The 19,088-nt window shown below is 33.5% G+C and overlaps 1 protein-coding gene across 3 annotated transcripts in view; it reads left to right on the forward strand.

Moving 5' to 3' along the window:
• Positions 1-19,088, forward strand: part of LCA5 (lebercilin LCA5) — a 34,254-nt gene that overhangs the window by 9,867 nt on the left and 5,299 nt on the right. For all 3 annotated transcript variants that reach the window (XM_036413217.2, XM_045572943.1, XM_045572942.1), the window contains exons 2-6: positions 3,923-4,312; positions 8,015-8,544; positions 16,482-16,619; positions 17,647-17,743; positions 18,486-18,625. In XM_036413217.2, the coding sequence (XP_036269110.1) occupies positions 4,111-4,312; positions 8,015-8,544; positions 16,482-16,619; positions 17,647-17,743; positions 18,486-18,625 (1,107 nt within the window). In that variant the 5' untranslated portion in view covers positions 3,923-4,110. The remainder of the gene's footprint in view (positions 1-3,922; positions 4,313-8,014; positions 8,545-16,481; positions 16,620-17,646; positions 17,744-18,485; positions 18,626-19,088) is intronic.

Genomic DNA, 19,088 nt, shown 5'->3' on the forward strand with positions numbered 1-19,088 from the left:
AGTGTAAACATGCTAATTCAAGACATATGTAAGCATAAAAGTAGAAGCCATAAAAATAGTTGCCCCAGGAATCAAGACTCTTGGATATTGGTGCAATGGATATCTCCTTAAAAAAAAAAATGGTTTTGATATTTTTTTTTTTAGAGACGGAGGAAGGGAGAGGGAGAAACTGAAACATCCATTCTCTGCCTCCTGCACACCCCCTATCTGGGATCAAGCCCACAACCTGAGCATGTGCCCTGACCAGAGACCTCTTGGTGCATAGGATGATGCTCAACCAAGTGAGCCACACTGGCTAGGCAATTTTTTTTTAAACTATATGCATATATTTGGGATGGAAAATGGGCTTATGCATAAGATGAGTGGCAGGTAATGTTTTGTGGATTCTTTGCAATGAAAAGTTAGGTGGCACCTCTAACTAGATGATTGAGCTACTTCTGCTATGTGAATATAAATCAAATCATCCTCATCTATTCCATATAATCAACTTTTAATTATATTGGAATTAAAATGGAAAGACTTTTACAAGGAACATGAATCAGAATTAACTGAGCATCTTCTATGTTTGAATTGTAAATAAAATTGTTGGTATTTCCTGAGTGCTTATTGTATGATAGTGATTGAATTATCCCATTGAATCATTACAATAATTCTCTTAAGAAGTTACTATTAGAAAACTGAGGTTCAAATTTAGATTGAGAAGTGGGTGACTTCTCCAGCTTTATACGGATAAGTGGTGAATTCATTTAATTGCTCTAGTCCATCGTCCTTTTTTTCTGTACAATTTTAATTTTAATTAAATTTTTATTGTTGAAAGTATTACATATATCCAATTTTTTCTCTTCTTGACCCCTTCTAGCTCACCCTTTCTCCCCAACCCCAGGCCTAGACAATTTTTAAATGTGTAAATATTTCCTTGAAGGGAAGCAGATTACTTCAGAGGTCTCCTTATGTCCTACCAGGTGGCACACAGTATCTGCTTATTTTTATTCTGTGGCGTTAGCAGACATTAGTGATCGTTATTTCATTATTGGTACAAAATGACAATATTTTAATTTTGCCATTCTAATATTTTCTTTTTCATTTGTTAGAATGATTCTGTAAAGAAATACTTCCAATTAAAGCTATTACTATTTTTGAAATACAGCTTGTAACAAAATAGGCAAGATATGTGTTTGATTTTTTTTCTCTTTATTACATCAATTGTCAGGTGTAAATTGGTTCCCTAACATCTTCCAGGGCTAATTAGTGTTGTTGTTGTTTTTTTAGTAGTATATGACCCCATGTATTTAAACATTTCTGATATATTTTAATCCTTTGCTGATGAAATTCTTAATGATGCTGAAATTGTTCCATCTTTTGCTATCATGAGCTTCTTCATTGGCTCTTAAGCCCTTTTGACACTCCATCTGGTGTCTGATAATTTCCTTGCTTTCTGGTGTAACCACATTTTTAGATTTGTAGATTCATCTTATATGTTTCCTCCCTCAAATGTGGAATGATATATTTTAGTAGGAGCATTTGTTTCTTTTAAAGGGAAATAGTATTTAGACACTACATCTGGGTGCTAGGAATGTTCTTTGCAATTCGTTTGTTCCTTATTTTAGGATTTTGTCAATGGACAGAACTAGGAGATAGTTCTTAATATAAAATCCATCATAATCCATACTTACACTTCTAATTCAAGTATGGACTACAGAGTTTTTAAAATCCCTTATCATTTTTAACACTAATTTTTTCTCAGTGGGATTTTTTGTTTCTTCTAATTATTAAAAAGAATATAGTAATTATAAAAATAATTAATTTCATTTTATTAAAAAATAAGAACATATTAAGAGAGAGATAAAATCTTCTAAAATTCATGTTGCCCAGAAAGGCAATATTTTGGGGGAGATATATATATATATATATATATATATATATATATATATATATACCCTTTGTTTTGAAAATATTTTTTCAGTTTCTGAGTTCTGATTGAATACTATTTATTCAATGACTATGCTGAGATTCTATTGTATATACCTGTTTAAATTTTTCTTTGCTATAATAGTATAAACATTTTGCTTATTAACACAAACTTTTTATAAACATTTCTAACAACTGCATGATGATATGCTGTATTGATTTTTACAATATTGTTCTTTTTAAAATTTAGCCACTCTCTGCACTCTTCCACTTCTACCCACCCCTCTCCCTCTACCCTGCACCATCACTGCACTGTTTTCCACATGCATGAGTTCTTATTTTTTTGTTCTTTTTTGCTCAATCTCATTACTCCCTTCCACCCCACTCAGAGCTGTCTGCCTGGTCTCTATATAAGTCTGTCTGTTTTCCTTGGTAGTTAAGTTTGTTCATTAAATTCCACAATGAGTGAAATCATATGATACTTGTCTTTCTCTGACTAGCTTACTTCACTTAGCATAATATTCTCTAGGTCCATCCATGCTGTCAATCAAGGATAAAATGATCTTCCTTTTTATGGCAGAGTAATATTCCATTGTGTAAATGTACCACAGTATTTTTATCCACTCATCCACTGATGGATCTATAGGGTTGCTTCCAGATCTTAGCTATTATATTATATTTTAAATACACTGCAGTGAACATATGGGTACATATGTTCTTTGGAATTAGTGTTTCGGGTTTCTTTGGCTTAATTCCCAAAAGTGGAATTGCTGGGTCATAAGGCAGTTCCATTTTAAATTTTTTGAGTTAACTCCATACTGCTCTCCATAGTGGCTACACCAATCTGCATTCCCACCAACAGTGCACAAGAGTCCTTACCTCCACATCCTCACCAGTACTTGTTGTTTGTTGATTCACTGATTATATCCATTCTGACATGTGTGTACAATATTGTTCTTAATTATAGCACAGTGGTTAGACATTTAAATTGCTTTTTTAAAAAAATTTTTAATTTTTTTTTATCCTGACCCAAATATATGTTTTTATTGATTTGAAAGAAGGATGGGGAGAGAGAGAAACATCAATGTGAGCGAAAAATATCAAACCTCCAACCTTTTGGTGCACACAGGAAATGCTCCAACCAACTAAAGAACCCTGCCATGGGCGCCCCACCCTTTTTTAAATGTACTTCATTAAACATTTCACATAACTTTCCCCCTATTTTTAGGGTTATTGGTATCTGGGATTAGAATTATTGGATCTAAGGTTAGAAGCATAATTAAATTTTTAATTTATCTGGCCAACATTTTCCCAAGAATTCTATGGATTTTGATAGCAGCATGAAGTGTTGTTTTGAAAAATCTTTGATAATTTGATAGGTTTAAAAAGGTATCTGAGGTGGAATATTTTTATGTGCCTATCATTTGTATTGCCTGCTATGGGTCTTAACATGTTTTTGCCCATTTAACTTTTGGGCTCCTGTTTTTCCAATGAGGTGGTACGAGTATTTTCTTATGTGTTAATAATGGTAACCATTTTTCTGTCATGTTGCAAATGTTTTTCAAATGTTTTAATTTGATTAACATTTAATGCTACAGTTTTACATTTTTATGTAGTCAATCTTAGATATTTTTCCTGGTTCCTATTAGCAGGCTTGTTCTTTACCATCCCCTCCCCCCAAAGAAAACAACTGGTTGTTATTCAACTCTTAAAAATCAGCATTTGCATATTTATATTCATATCTTAGTATTTATGGGGGTCAAATACAATTAATATTTATCCAGAAGCAATTATATGTCAGGCATTTTACATGTTCTCTATCATGACTATGACAGTTTGTCTTTTCTTCAAATACTATAAATATGATTGTGTGAAAACATAGATGATTATATTATCACCTCTTTTGAAAAATGTAAGTAGTATATTGTTTTGCTTTTAGTCTTTCAGGGTAATTACCTATAAAAATGGATTTCACAAAATATAATGAGTTTTCTTCCCCCTTTGTTAATTGTAGGGGAGAAAAAGTGTTTTTTCTGGTTGCTAATGTGAATTGTGGACTACAGATACATAGAGAAAACAGATGTGAATATTTTCACCAGGATCTAAAGACTAAAAAGTTCTAAGTTCTCTTCAGGCGTGTCATGGATTTTTCTGGACCAAGGAATCTGTGAAGTTATGTGAATAGAGACTTTTTTCAAAATCATGGGGGAAAAAGAAAGAAGTCCAGACACTGACCAAGAAAATAAGGCAGACAAACAACATTATTACTATTATTGTTCATCTGATTTTGAAACTACACCACAGTCTTCTGGCCGGTCATCGCTGGCCAATCCCTCCTCACATAGGAGTAATAAGAAAAAAAATTCTAAAAGACAAATTTCAGATAGCGAAGTGCATCACCAAGGTAAGCATTTTGTAAGAGAGTCCAGTAGACCTAGAAGACTCATTTTAAGGACTTAAGGAAACCTTGCATGAATGAAACTCTTCTATTAATATGTTTATTGATATATGCATGGGCTGATTTACAGTTTGAATAGACTATATTTTTGTAAATTTATATAAATGTTGCTTATGGCACTGTATTAGCCTTTGTTATATTCAAAGCCATAATATATACAAAAGAAAGAACCATAATTAGGGCTCTTCATTTTGTTTTCTTCCTAACATTGGACCCATGCACCAAATGGTCAAAGGTCTGATTCCCAGTCAAGGGCATGTATCTAAATTAAAGGTTTGATTGCTGGTCAGATTAACAACAATAAAAAAAAAACAAAAACAAAAACAAAAAACTACAGGGTTTTGAACACTTGAATTTGTGGGTTTGCATTTTTTTAAATTTACTTTTATTGACTTCAGAGAAGAGGGAGATAGAAACATCAATGATGAGCAAGAATCCTTGATTGGCTGCCTCCTGCATGGTCCCTACTGAGGATCAAGCCCACAACCTGGGCATGTGCCCTTTACGGGAATAGAACCCAGGACCCTTTAGTCCGCAGGCCAACTCTATCCACTGAGCCAAACCAGGGTGAGCTGGGTTTGCATGTTTGATAGCAATTCTTTCCTTTATCCCTTTCTAGCATATTCTATTATTTTAAAAAATAAAACTGTGCTCTATTAGAAGTTGGATGTATAATGATAAAATCCTTTATAATAAAAGGCTAATATACAAATCAACCTAACAGTGGACCGACTGGTTGCTATCATGCCCACTGTCCACCAGGGGGCAGATGCTCAATGCAGAAGCTGCCCCCTGGTGGTCATTGTGCTCCTACAGGAGGAACAACAGGCTCATGGCTAGCAAGCACAGCAGCTATGGTTGGAGCCTCTCCCACCTCCGCAGCAGCACTGAGGATGTCCCACTGCCAGCTTAGGCCTGGTCCCCATGGACATCCCCTGAGGGCTCCTGGACTGCAAGAGGGCACAGGCTGGGCTAAGGGACAACCCCCTCCCCCCCCCCCAGCGCACAAATTTCATGCACCGGGTCTCTAGTGTAATAATAGTTTAGGACATGCATATTTGTGTATTACACATTTATTCTACTTATTCCTTTTATCAGTAAAATATATTGGGGTTTTGGTAGATACATAGTTTACCTTTACTACATGTTTTTTCAATGTCATACTTTTATTTTTAACTCCTAGAGGAAGAAGAAAAGCATTATTTTCTCACCCTCTTTTTGGTAGTGACTTATGGCCACATGAAGAATGATATGGGAATCAGCCATATTCTCAGTCCTGTTAACACTACATTTGATCTTGGTAGTTTTAAAAATGAAAATAAAAATGGTAGATGAAAACTGGTATTTTTTACTTCAGGTTAAGTATACTTCTGTTAATCAGTTTGTAGTCATACAAACGGAATATGCTAAAAGTAAATGGTCACATTTTTAGTATGTCAAAAGTTGTTGTGGAGTCCCTTTCTGAATACTTGGAGTAAAATGTTAGTACAAAGTTTTTATCCTGATTTTTACATAGGCTTCAAGTTTGAAATAAAACAAGTTTCTATTTATAGGAAATCTTATTTGCTGAGCAATATAACTTTATACATAAAAACCAGAGATTTGGAATTATTAAAGTTCATCTTTATGCATAATCATTTTTATATATAAAGTTTCTGTCCTTCCAAGAGCTGAGTACATATTCCATAATAGCATATAGATACCAACACTCTATTATTCCATAATAGCATATACAATAGATACTAACACTCGGTTTGGCTCAGTGGATAGAGTGTCGGACTGCAGACTGAAAGGTTCCAGGTTCAGTTCCGGTCAAGGGCATGTACGGTGGTTGCAGGCACATCTCCAGTAGGGGATGTGCAAGAGGCAGCTAACCAGTGTTTCTAACTCTCTATCCCTCTCTCTTCCTCTCTGTAAAAATATCAATAAAATATATTTAAAAAGAAAAGAAAAGAAAGAAAAGAACCTTGAAATGATGGACTCTCCAATTTAAAATTGGAGCATTGCTGTCCAATGGAAATATAACGCAAGTCACAAATGCAAGCCACACATATAATTATATATTGTCTAAAAACCCACATTTTAAAAAAGGTGAACTTAATTTTAATATATTTTATTTAACCCAGCATATCCAAAGTATTTTAAAATACAATTAATATAAAACATTGTGTGTGAAATATTCTACCTTCATTTTGAAGGCAAATGTGGTTTAATTCCAGGCTACATTTCACAGCTATGGCATATTTCAGTTTGTACCACCCATACTTCACATTTCTCAGTAGCCGCATGTAGCTAGTGACTATATTATTGTATAGTTTTGAAATTGCAAGTAGCTTTTCCTTTATTTTTATTACCATTTCCTTGATGTATTTAAGCATTATTAGAGCTGGAATCCCAAATTAGTATGTATGCAAACACCTTCTTTATAATCTATCTTTTTAATGAAATTTATAATGTTAAATTGTAAATGCTATTTGTTAATTTTTGCTTATTTATATATAATGGGATTAGGGTATTCCTGGCTGGTGAGATGGGTAGGGAAAGGTTGGGTTTTCTAGGGGGATTTTGTTGTTTTTTACTCTGGAATGCATTTCCTTCTTGAAAAAATGCAGTCACCTTGGAGATTAAAGTTCATTATTCTTAACTATGACAAATATCCAGAAGCCTCTTTAAAAGGGAAAGTGTTCTGTATAAGGAGGCCTAAGTTTAATGAACTTTTATTAAAAACAATAACATTCCAGATTTCTGTGAAATGTTGGGATCTAACTCAGGGATTTCACATGCTTATATTTTTAGGATGTAGTATTTAGTTTTTATCTTGTTCTCACATTATGTCAGATGTTTTTTTTATATGAGCATCACACACACACACACACACACACACACACACACAGCCCCTGAGAAAGCATTTAGAATCACATCAGTACTGCTGGAGTATTTTTCATCTTTAATTACTAATAAATAGGATTAAGTTCTTATTACTGGCAGAGAATATTTGTGAAGAACTTTATTTAATCTTCAAAACAGCATAATTATGCAAGGTGGTATTATCTTCATTCTGTGGGTGGGGAAAATAGACCTGGGAAGGTTTATTGAACTGACTGGCCAAGGAGTTATTAGGTGGTAAATCTTAGTTACAAACCCAGATCTTCTCACTGTTCAATATGTTGCCATCCTTTTCACCAAATAGAAAAGAAAAGAGTTCTAATTAATTTAGAGAAAACTTACATTTTCCTATTTCGAATACCTTGGCACAAGTGACTTGAATATCACAGTTTTGTCCAGAGTTTATTAGGCACCATCTAATGCTCGTGAAGCCCATGTTCGAATTTCTGACCTGTCATCTTATAAAGTTAAAAATGGTAAATCCTGATACAACCATCCTTTAAATTAATGTCAAACAATTCCTTACAAGCTATTATGTCATTTTGATGAATCAGAATATTCTTTACCTTTCTTTGAAAGATCCCAAACCTTTCTTAATAAAAACATTATATTAAGAGCTCTAAATAAAATCTGATATTTAACTAAATATTGTAAAATCAGATTTTAAGGAATAAAATAATATTATGGATCCACTTGTTAGAATGAAACATAATACATTTGGTACAGCTTTTTCATTTTACAATATTACTGTTTCTTTTTTAGCCCCTAAGAAAGCAAGTCCTAAGTGTCCGTCAAACAGAAAGGAAGGCCGAGTAGGATTTCGCTCCCAGAGCCTCAATAGGGAGCCACTTCGGAAAGAAGTTGATCTTGTTACAAAACGGGTACTTTCTGCAAGACTGCTAAAAATCAGTGAGCTGCAGAATGAAGTGACTGAACTCCAGGTCAAGTTAGCTGAGCAGCTAAAAGAAAATAAAGCTTTGAAAAGGCTTCAATACAAACAGGAGAAAGCCCTGAATAAGTTTGAAGATACAGAAAATGAAATATCACAACTTATTACTCGTCATAACAATGAGATTACAGCACTCAAAGAACGCTTACGAAAATCTCAGGACAAAGAACGGGCAACTGAGAAAAAGGTGAAAGATGCAGAAGGTGAACTACTTAAGACAAAATTTTCCTTAAAGAAACTGAAAATGATCTCTGAAGCTAGACACCTGCCTGAGCGAGATGACTTGGCAAAGAAGCTAGTTGCAGCAGAGTTAAAACTAGATGACACTGAGAGAAAAATTAAGGTAAAATTTCTACAGCTTCTAATTATGTTTTTTTTTATAGTATTTTTCATTAGGTATTTAATGTGTTCTATTAAGATTGCTTATTGCAGTTCATCACTTAAAGACTTTTTTAGTATTTCTCAGAAATTAGGAAAAATTGAGCATATATTTAAGAGAAAAATGCAAAAGATTAAGGGCCACATGATAATAGATGAATGTTTAATTCTGTGGGTCATAGTTATTTGGGGGAAATACACCATTTGATTATCTGATTGTTTCTCTAAATTGAAAGTACTATATAATAGGTGTAGTGTATGAAACCGACATTTTGGAGCCATTGTATAAGGAATGCCACATGAGCAATACTTTGTTTTAACTCCTTTCAACATTTCTGAAAGACATCTTTTGGGCAGGTGTGCTCCTGCTCCCCAAAATGAAAACTAACATGAGAGGTAGTGGAAGAATGTTGACTTACTAGTCTAAGAATATGGCAGATCTTTATAAGTATTTTTTTTTCTAGAAATGAGAGAGGAAAATGGTACTATCCCATCACTGTTCAAAGGGAACTTATATTAGACTAGAGGCCCGATGCACAAAATTCATGCAAGGATAGCCCTTCCTCCTCCCCACCCCCACCCCACCCTCAGCTGCTGGCACCAGCTTCCCTGTCCGCTGGCAGGCACCCAGTATCTGGGCATCCCTCGCAGCCCTGGCTTTGTCCAGAAGGACGTCTGGACTAATTAGTATATTACTTTTTATTATAATAGATACTACCTGCTAGAAATACATAATAAACAGAAGCCCTGAGTTAGGACTTAGAATTGCTCAGAATTAACACACAGTTTGGAAAACAAAGGTAAGGGAAAAGTATAGGAATAATGCCTGCTGAGAGAGCTGTCTGAGGAAGGGAAAGTCAGAACTGTAAATAAATTAACTGTTTGCAATGTATTTAATACATGACTGAGGGTATTTTTAAAAATCATAAATGGTATTAGATTTTGTCAATTGCCTTTTCTACATCTATTAATATCATATAATTTTTAGGCTTCAGTTTGTTTATGTAGTGCAATACATTAATTGATTTGAAGATAGTGAATCAGTCTTGCATCCTGGGAATAAATCTCACGTCATCTAGGTGTATGATTTTTTTTTAATGTAATGCTGAATTTGGGTTGCTAATATTTTGTTGAGGATATTTGCATCCATGTTCATCAGTAATATTGACCTATAATTTTCTTTTTTTGTGGTTTTGGTATAAGGTTAATGCTGGCCTCATAAAATGAGTTTGGAAGCCTTCCCTCATCTTCCGTTTTTTAGAATAATTTGAGAAGGATAGGTATTCATTTCCCTTAGAACCGTTGGAAAAATTCTCCTGTAAAGCCATCTGGTCCAGGGCTTTCTTTGTTGGGATTTCTTTATTACGGATTTGATTTTGATAGTAGTTATTAGTCTATTTAGATTACCTGATTCAGCCTTGGATCATTGTATGTTTTGAGAAATTTGTTCATTTCCTCTATGTCAAGCAGTTTGACATACTTGATCTAAGTTGTAAAATTTGTTGGCAGATAATTGTTTCTTATCTCCTTGTAGTCTTTTGTATTTCTGTGATATTAGTTGTCCCTTCTCCTATTTTATTATTTTTTTATTTGGCCCTTCACTTTTTCTTGATTAATCTGGGTAAAGTTTGTGAAATTTGTGTTTTGGAAGACTCAATACTAGGTTTTCTTGATTTTTTTTTACTCTATTTTGATATTTCCATTCTGATTTTTATTATTTCCTTCTCATTTTGGGCAAAGTTTGTTCTTTTTCTAATTCGTTTAGGTGTAGGGTTAGATTGTTTGAGATTTTTGTTTCTTGAGGTAGATGTGTATTGCTGTATATTTCCTTCTTAGAACTATTTTAGCTATGTCCTTTACATATTGGGTCAATTGTTTTCATTTTCATTTGTCTCAAGATACTTTTAGTTCTTCCTTGATCTCATTACTAAACCATTCATTGTTTAGTATCATGTTATTCAGTCCCATATGTTTTGTGTGTTTTTCAGTTTTCTCCTTATACTTGATTTTTAGTTTAATACAATTATGATTAGAGAAGATGTTTAATATGATTTAAATCTTCTTAAATAATGACACTTGTTTTGTAGCCCAACTTGTGTTCTATTCTTGAAAATGCACCTGAAAAGAATGAATATTCTGCTACTTTGGGGTGAAATGTTTAAAAGTATCAATTAAGTCCATATGGCCAAATGTGTCATTTAAGATGACTTTTTGTTGTTGATTTTCTGTCTAGATAATCTACCCATTGAAATCAGTGGAGTGTTCAAGTCCCCTACTGTGACTATTAATGTTGATCTCTCCCTTATGTCCTTCAATATTTGCTTTATATACAGGGTGTCCCCCCAAATTGTGTAGACATTTAACAGTTGATAGCGAAATTGGATTTAACCCATTAAAATAATAATTATTCTAAGTATGTATACATATTTTGGAACACCCTGTATTTAGGTGCACCTACGTTGGGTGTGTAGATGTTTACAAGAGTTATATCCTCTTGTTGAAATGGTCCCTTTATCATTATGAGATGCCCCTCTTTATCTGTTTGAACAGTCCTTGTTTTAAAGTCTATTTTGTCTAATACAAGTATTGCTACCCCAGCTTTTTTTCACTTTCATTTGCATGAACTATTTCAATCCCTTTATTTTCAGTCTTGGTGTGTCTTGCAATCTGAAGTAGGTCTCTACCAGATAATATAAATATGGGTCTTGTTTTTTGACCCATTTAACCACCCTTTTGGTTGGAACATTTAGATTTAAAGTAATTTGTGATAGGTATGTACTTTTGCCATTTTGTTCATTGTTTTCTGATTGTTTTTGTAGTTCTTCCTCTCTTATTCTCTTGTATGTTGATAACTTTCTGTACTGTTGTGCTTGGATTCCTTCTCTTTATTTCTTATAGATTTTGGTTTGCGGTTATCATGTGCTTCATATTTACCAAGCTATGTTTATTTCAGTATATTATTAGTTGAAATCACTACATGTTTTACTCAACTCCTCTACATTTATATCTTTATTATTTTTTAATTTCTTTTGTGTGTGTCCTTTAATTTGTTGTTCTCATTACACATGATCTTCCCACTTTGCCTCTTAACCTTTGTATTAGCTTTGTAGTTGATTATTCTACTAGTTACTAAGTGTCCTTTTCACAGTGAGAATTGTTTTCTTTCCTATATTATCTTTCGTAAGTACTTAAAGAAATTCCTTTAACATTTCTCTTAATACTGGTTTAGTAGTAATGAACTGCGTTATCCTTTTGTCTGGAAAACTTTTCATCTCCCTTTCTGTTCTAAGTCATAGCCTTGCTAGTACAGTAATCTTAGTTATGCCAGTACCTTCTGATATGCAGTTTGTGTTGAAAAATCTGCTGATAGTCTTATGGGAAGTTCCTTATATGTAAATAATAGTTTTTCTCTTGCTACTTTTAATATTTTTGCTTTGGCATTTTACTTATGTTTCATGTGGGCCTCTTTGAACTTATTGGACTTATATGTCTATTTTCTTAGCCAGGTTAGGGAAATTTTGGTTATTATTTCTTCAAATAAGTTTTCAATCCCTTGCTCTCTCTTCTCTTTTTGGTACCCCTGTAATACAAATGTTGATATACTTTATGTCCCAGAGTTTCCTTAAACTATTCTCATCCCCGCACCCCATTATTATTTATTTTTGCTATTCTGATTGGGTGCTTTCTGCTACCTTTGTTACAGATAGCTGATTCAGTCCTCTGCTTCATCTAATCTGCTGTTGTTCTCCTTCTCCAATATATTCTCATTTCTGTTATTGTATTATTCATTTTGTGGTTTTTATCTCTTCTAACTTCATCTGTTCTTTTCCTAAGTTATTTGAGCATCCTTGTCACCAGTGTTTTAAAACTCTATTGCTTTTCTCCTTTTTTGTTTAGTTCTTTTTGTGGAGTTGTGTCCTATTCTTTCATTTGAGACATGTTTGTCTTCTCGTTTTGGCTTCCTCCCTTTATTTCTGCTACATTTCCCAGATCTTTATTTTTTCCTTCTTTGTGCTACTTTGGGATTAATTTTTTTTTTTTTTTTTTTTTTTTTTTTTGTCCAGTCCATTAAGGAATAAAATTAGATTATTTAAGTTTTTCTAAATTCTTAAGTATGAATTTATTGCTATAAAGTCTCCTTTTAGAATTGCTTTTATTGCATGCCATTAGATTTGGCTTGTATTTCCATTTGTATTTGTTGAAAGATTATTTTTTTGGAGAAAATTTTTACTTCCCTTTTTTTCTTGACTCAATGGTTGTCTAAAGTGTATTGTTAAGTTTTCATTTATTTGTAGATCCTCTCATTTTTCTCTTATTTTCTTGCCATTTCAGTCAGAAAAGATAGTTGGTATGATTTCAATCTTAAATATGCTTGGATTTGTTTTGTCTAATTATATGATCTTTCCTGGAGGATGTTTTATGTGCACTTGAGAATGTATATTCTGTTGCTGTTGAATGGCATGTTCAGTTATATCTCTTAAGTCCAGTTGTTTCTGAAGTGTGGTTCAATGCCAACATTTACTTATTGATTTTCTGCCTGGCCAATCTATTCATTGCTGACAGTAGGGTATTAAAGTCCCCTAGTATTACTATATTGTCTTTTTCTCTGTTAAAATTTATTATTATTTGCTTAATATATGTCAGTGCTTAGGCATTTGGAACATACAATATTTATGATTGATTGATACATCTTCTTGATGTAATGACCCCTTTGTCGTTATATAATGATCTTCTTTACCTCATGTTACCCTTTTGGCTTGGCATCTGCTTTGTCTGATATAAGGATGGCTGCCATCTTTTGATTTCCATTTGCTTGGAACATCATATACCATCCTTTCACTTGAGTCTGTGTTTTTAGAGTTAAAATAAGACTCCTGTTGGCAGCATGTAGTAGGGTCTTGTTTTTTAGTTATCCATCCACTCTGTACTTTTTGATTGATAAATTCAATACGTTTATATTTAAGTTGATAATTGATATGTAAAGATTTACTATCACCATTTTACCTTTGCTTTGTGGTTATTTTGTCTTTTTATTTCTTTTTCCCCATCTGATTCTGTCTACCTTTGTAAGTTTGGTGATTTTCCAAGATCATTTGCTCAGTCTCCCCCCCTTTTTTATGTTTCATATTTCTGGTTTCGGAATTTGCTTTGTGGTTACAATGAGGTTTACACAAAACATCCCAAAGGTAAAATAGTCCTTTTTCTGCTGATAGCAACTTGTTTTTATTCACTTATAAATGTTTCATCTTTTTATCCTACCCTCTTGTATTTTTATGTTACAAATTATCTTTTTTATTTTTATTTTATTTTATTGATTTTTTTACAGAGAGGAAGGGAGAGAGAGAGAGAGAGAGAGCCAGAAACCTCGATGGGCAAGAAACATCGACCAGCTGCCTCTTGCACACCCCCTACCGGGGATGTGCCCACAACCAACGTACATGCTCCTGACCGGAATCGAACCTGGGACCTTTCAGTCCGCAGACCGACGCTCTACCACTGAGCCAAACCTGTTTCGGCACAAATTATCTTTTTATGCTGTGATTTTGTTACCAAGTTGTAATAGTTAGGTTAAACTTTATGCTATAATTGTTTAGTATACTATTCTTAAAAAGTTATAGTCTTCTAATTCTGTCACCTTAAAGTTTTGTGTACTTTTGTTTTTTGTGTTTTTGGGTGGTTTTTTTTGTTTTTGTTTTTCTCATTTCAACTCGAAGAGCTCCTTTGTTTGCCAAAGCCTTATTTCTCCTTCATATCCAAGAGGTAACTTTGCTAGATGGAGTATCTTGGCTGGCAATTTTAGTCTTTGAATCTTTTGAATAAGTCTTTTCATTCTCTTGGCCTATAGCATTTCTGCTAGCAATTGACTGATATGCTTTCTCGTAGGTTATTGGGTCTCCCCTAACCATCCCCACTTGGTTGCCTTTAAAATACTTTGTCATTAACTTTTGACAGTTTTAATATAATGTGACTTAGAGAAGGTCTTTTCGTGATGAGATAATATGGTGTCATATTAGCTTCATGGACACGAATGTGCAGTTTCTTTCTCAGGTTTGAGAATTTCTCAGCTTTTATGTCTTTAAATAAGTCTCTGCTCCATTTTTCCTCTCTTTTGGTTTACCCATTAATTTTGTGGTGGCTCTTTTAATGCAGTCTAACAGTTCTTATAGGGTTTAATCATTTTAGTTTGCTCTACCATCTGATTTGCTTTATTTCTAGTGCTTTGTAATGCATTCTTCATAACTGTTATTGCATTCTTTAGCTCCAGAATTTATTTGGTTCTTTTAGAATTTCAGTATCTTTGGTAAAGTATTTCTTCTATCAGTTTTATCCCAAAGTCATTGTATTGCCTTCCTGAGTTTTCTTGTAGCTTGTTGGATTTCTTCAATCATTTTGAATTCTTTATCAGTGATATCACAGTTCTAATTTTGATTCTGTCTACTTTTGTAAGTTTGGTGGTTTTCCATGATGATTTGCTCAGACTCCTCCCCACCCCCCTTTTATGTTTCATATCTCTGGTTTAGGTATTTGCTTTGTGGTTACAATGAGGTTTACATAAAACATCCCAAAGACAAAATAGTTGGGAATATTGTCATTTTCTTTTTGTGATATTGTTACCATAATTTTTCATTCTGTCTGATGAAGAGTCCCTCTGCTGCTGCATTTGACATAGTGAACACCTTTGTTTACTTTGATTCTAACAGTTCATAATTAGGAACCTTTTATTAAAAATTTTTTAAAAGCTATTGGGGAGGTGTGTGTGGCTTTAGGTGTGCCCATATAGAGGGATCCTCAGAGGTCTGTGTGTGGATCTTTTGCCAGTATCCTGGGGCCTTCAGAAGGAAACATATTCCTTCAACTCTGTCTGCCTTCTCCCTTTCCTTTTTAATCTTCAACCAAGGATATTTCCTCCCCATTGAATCTTTAAAGAGTGGAAGGGGACGGGGAGTGGGGAGAGAGAGAAAGAGAGGGCAAGAAAGAGAGAAAAAGAAACATCTATTAGAGAGAGATACATCGATTACTTGTCTCCCTCAAGCTGGTCAGGGCCAGTTTTCAAGTTTGATGAGTTTGTCTTACTCATATCTCCATCTGGGCATTGTCATTATATGCCCAGACTCTGGTCTCTTCTGAGAGAGAGCAATGGGCTCCTCCAGCTGCAGCATGCACAGCAGGGCAGACCTTTCTATTCACTACCTTCACCCCCTCTGCCAGCAAGGTTACGCTGGCCTACCTCTGCTGCCCCTCTCCGGGCTCTGCAGCCTTTTGAGACACAATCCACCCTCTTTTGGGTGTACATGTGGGATCTCTTGAGTTTCCTGGTGTGCTCGGCAGAAGGCATTTTTGTTCCATTATGGATTTCTGATTAGTTGTAAGTCAAAGGGGAGAGAAAAAAGGAATGACTCAAGCCACCATCGATGCTGACATTACCTAAAAGAAAATATTTAACCTAAATTCTTTCACAAACTTCATGAAACATGTTGGAGACTATGGAACTGCCCATTGTTTTTACATAAAAATATTTTACAAGGTAATCTCTGCACCTTGAATAATGCTGTGTAATTAGTGTCTTTGTATCCATTTGCCCAATGATTCTCAAAAGCCTGGGTTTCTTATCACATCCTTTAACTTTCTTTTGGTCCCAACTTAAATCACTCTTCATGTATGCTTCAGACAAATAAGAAATTACTTATAAATCATTGTAAAAAACAAAGAAAGGAACAATAGCTAAGTATTAGACTGTTGGTTAGTCTATTTTATAGCTTATTTTGTTTATGAACACTAATCTCAAATTCGTTTCCATGTCATGTACAGTACTGCTAAAAAAAATAATCACTTTGATGCTAAGTGCATTGTTTTATTGCTGAATTATTTTTAAACACTTTTTTATGTGTACGCATATCATAGGAACTATCAAAAAACCTTGAACTGAGTAGTAACAGTTTCCAACGACAGTTGCTTGCTGAAAAGAAAAGGGCATTTGATGCTCATGATGAAAATAAAGTTCTTCAAAAGGAGCTACAACAACTGCATCATAAGTTAAAAGTAAGCATTTTATTTTAAATCATTATATTTATTAGATGAAAACTTAATATTTTATACAGTGGTACAGTATAACTTACAAAATTCCAATATCATCTTTATTTATAAAGAAAAGGTTTGTTGCCCAACTAGCGTGGCTCAGTGGTTGAGTATTGACCCATGAACAAGGAAGTTTTGGTTCGATCCCTGGTTGGGACACATGCCCCAGATGCAGGAGGCAGCCAGTCCTCATCATTGATGTTTCTGTCTCTGAAATCAATAAAAATATATGTCAAAAATGAAACATTGAATACAGTAATGATATAATGTATTTAAGTTATAAAATCCTGGAAGAAAATTATGGAAACTAGAGTTTTTCTGTCACATGTTTGAATAATTCAGTGTTCTCCCTCAGATAACACTATGCTTAATTCTTTTTAAAGTTATTTTAAATAATGCCTTAATTTTCATAGTTTTTAGAAGAAATATTCAAATTACTTTGTTAAAACAGGTATTCTTTTCATTCTCTCCTGAGTTCATTGATGGGTTGAAATGTTGTGCAAAATGTAGTGTTTAGACATTACCTTGCATAGAATTTTTACTCTTTTAATCAAATTACCAGAGAAAGCTATAGTCCCCAAATTAACAAGAATACTTTTTTTTTTTTACACAAAGAACTAATTTTTAACTTAATAATTTATGACTCACATTTGAGAAACGCTATAACTAAATTCTTTGTCTCTATTGCTGAACCTGGAAGACAGTTTAGGTAGGACAGTACTAGCTCTATCAGGTAGGATTGGATAGAAAATTAATTTTGCCTTATTTTCTCTCATTTTTTTAACTGTTATACAGATTGGATTTTGTAGGGAGTATCATTGGTCTTCCCTAACCTGAAGGTCCTAGAGACATTCCTTCCTATAGTTAGGTAGTTCTAAAGGGAAGCTGAACTAGATATTCCAATTGGTAAGTGAAGTACCAATTGACAACTTCAGGATTTTTATTTTAAACTGAGACTCTGTGTCCTTAATCGTATTGGATTTGTTTTCAGGAAAAGGAGAGAGAACTGGATATAAAAAACATATATTCTAATCGTCTACCAAAGTCTACTCTAAAGAAAGAAAAAGAACATATATCAAGAAAAAATGGTATAGTAGCTATTATTGTTGAAAAACATGTGGTAGCTATTTCTAATAACAATAAATTATGAAATAGAAGGAAGGCAAAGGGGAAAGAACTTCATTGAAATAAAATTTAATAAGTTTCCTTTAAACTACTGACTAGTTTAATATTAAATAGTTTTCAGAAATTCAACTTTCTCAAGTTTTTTGAGTTCACAAGTTATGTTTACGTACTTGTAAAAATTTTCTTTATAAGCATACCCCAAACTAAATATTATAGTGTAATGAACCTTTATGTATCACTTAATTTTAACAGCTGTATGTTTTACTAATTCGATATTATAATGAACCTTTATATCACCTAACTTTAATAATTATACATTTTACTAATTGTAATACTTTTCCCTCAGACTATTTTAAAGCAGTCATCTCATTCCTAAATATTTTGTTATTGTTATGCAAATATATTTATATCTTTTTTTAAATAAAGGTATTATTTCCCTCTTCTGTAAATTACATTAAGTTAAAATGTAAATTTGTAAATGCTTAATAGGATTTACCTGTCAGATTTACCTGTTTTCAAATTATGTAGTTGCCAGTAAGTCCTAGAAACAAAAATATTAACGTGAGTAGTCTTGGAGCTAAGCAAAGCAAAATATGTATTATCTCATTTAGATGGTAAATATACATACAAGCTGAATTCCATATATCTTAGCACTATTTAATACAATTAGAAATTTTTTAAAAATAATTTTCCTGGTATTTCAAGCTGCATGCCAGAGTGATTTTACATACCAGTGTACAAAAGAAGTGCAAACCAGTGAAGACTTCACGCTGGACGAATTTTCTAATATAACACCGAGAGTTATGTGTTATGAAAACAAATGGGAACCCGAACTTCTTACTTTGGTGAGTTCAGCAGGATGATTGGGTACCCAATACAGGGTTTGAAGTTATTCCTACAACACAAAACCAAACATTTTAAAATTTCAGCAGTGACACTAATGCTACATCTGTAAATATGCAACTAGCTTTTCAAAAAGACAGATAACATCTGTATATTTTATTAAATTGTTGTGGACTGACTCTTCAGATGCTTCAGAAAGGTTGATTCTATCATGTGGGTTGGAAGTAGAAGGGAAGAGAAATTTACAAGTGTCTTACTTTGTGTGTGCCGAAGTAGTCCCTCAAAATCCTTGTTTTTTATGTTTAAAAGCAAATTATAGTAGCTTTAAAATGATTTGTTAGAATTTGACTTCTATGTAATAGAATTTGCAAGTTAGATGAAAGCTGAGCAAAGTAATTGCCATCAATCTGACTTTTTACCATTCAAATTAGAGTGACATTCTGGTGGGTCTGTGTCAGACCTTCA

Source organism: Pipistrellus kuhlii, unplaced genomic scaffold (genome assembly GCF_014108245.1).
Source record: "Pipistrellus kuhlii isolate mPipKuh1 unplaced genomic scaffold, mPipKuh1.p scaffold_m20_p_5, whole genome shotgun sequence".
NCBI lineage: Eukaryota > Metazoa > Chordata > Mammalia > Chiroptera > Vespertilionidae > Pipistrellus > Pipistrellus kuhlii.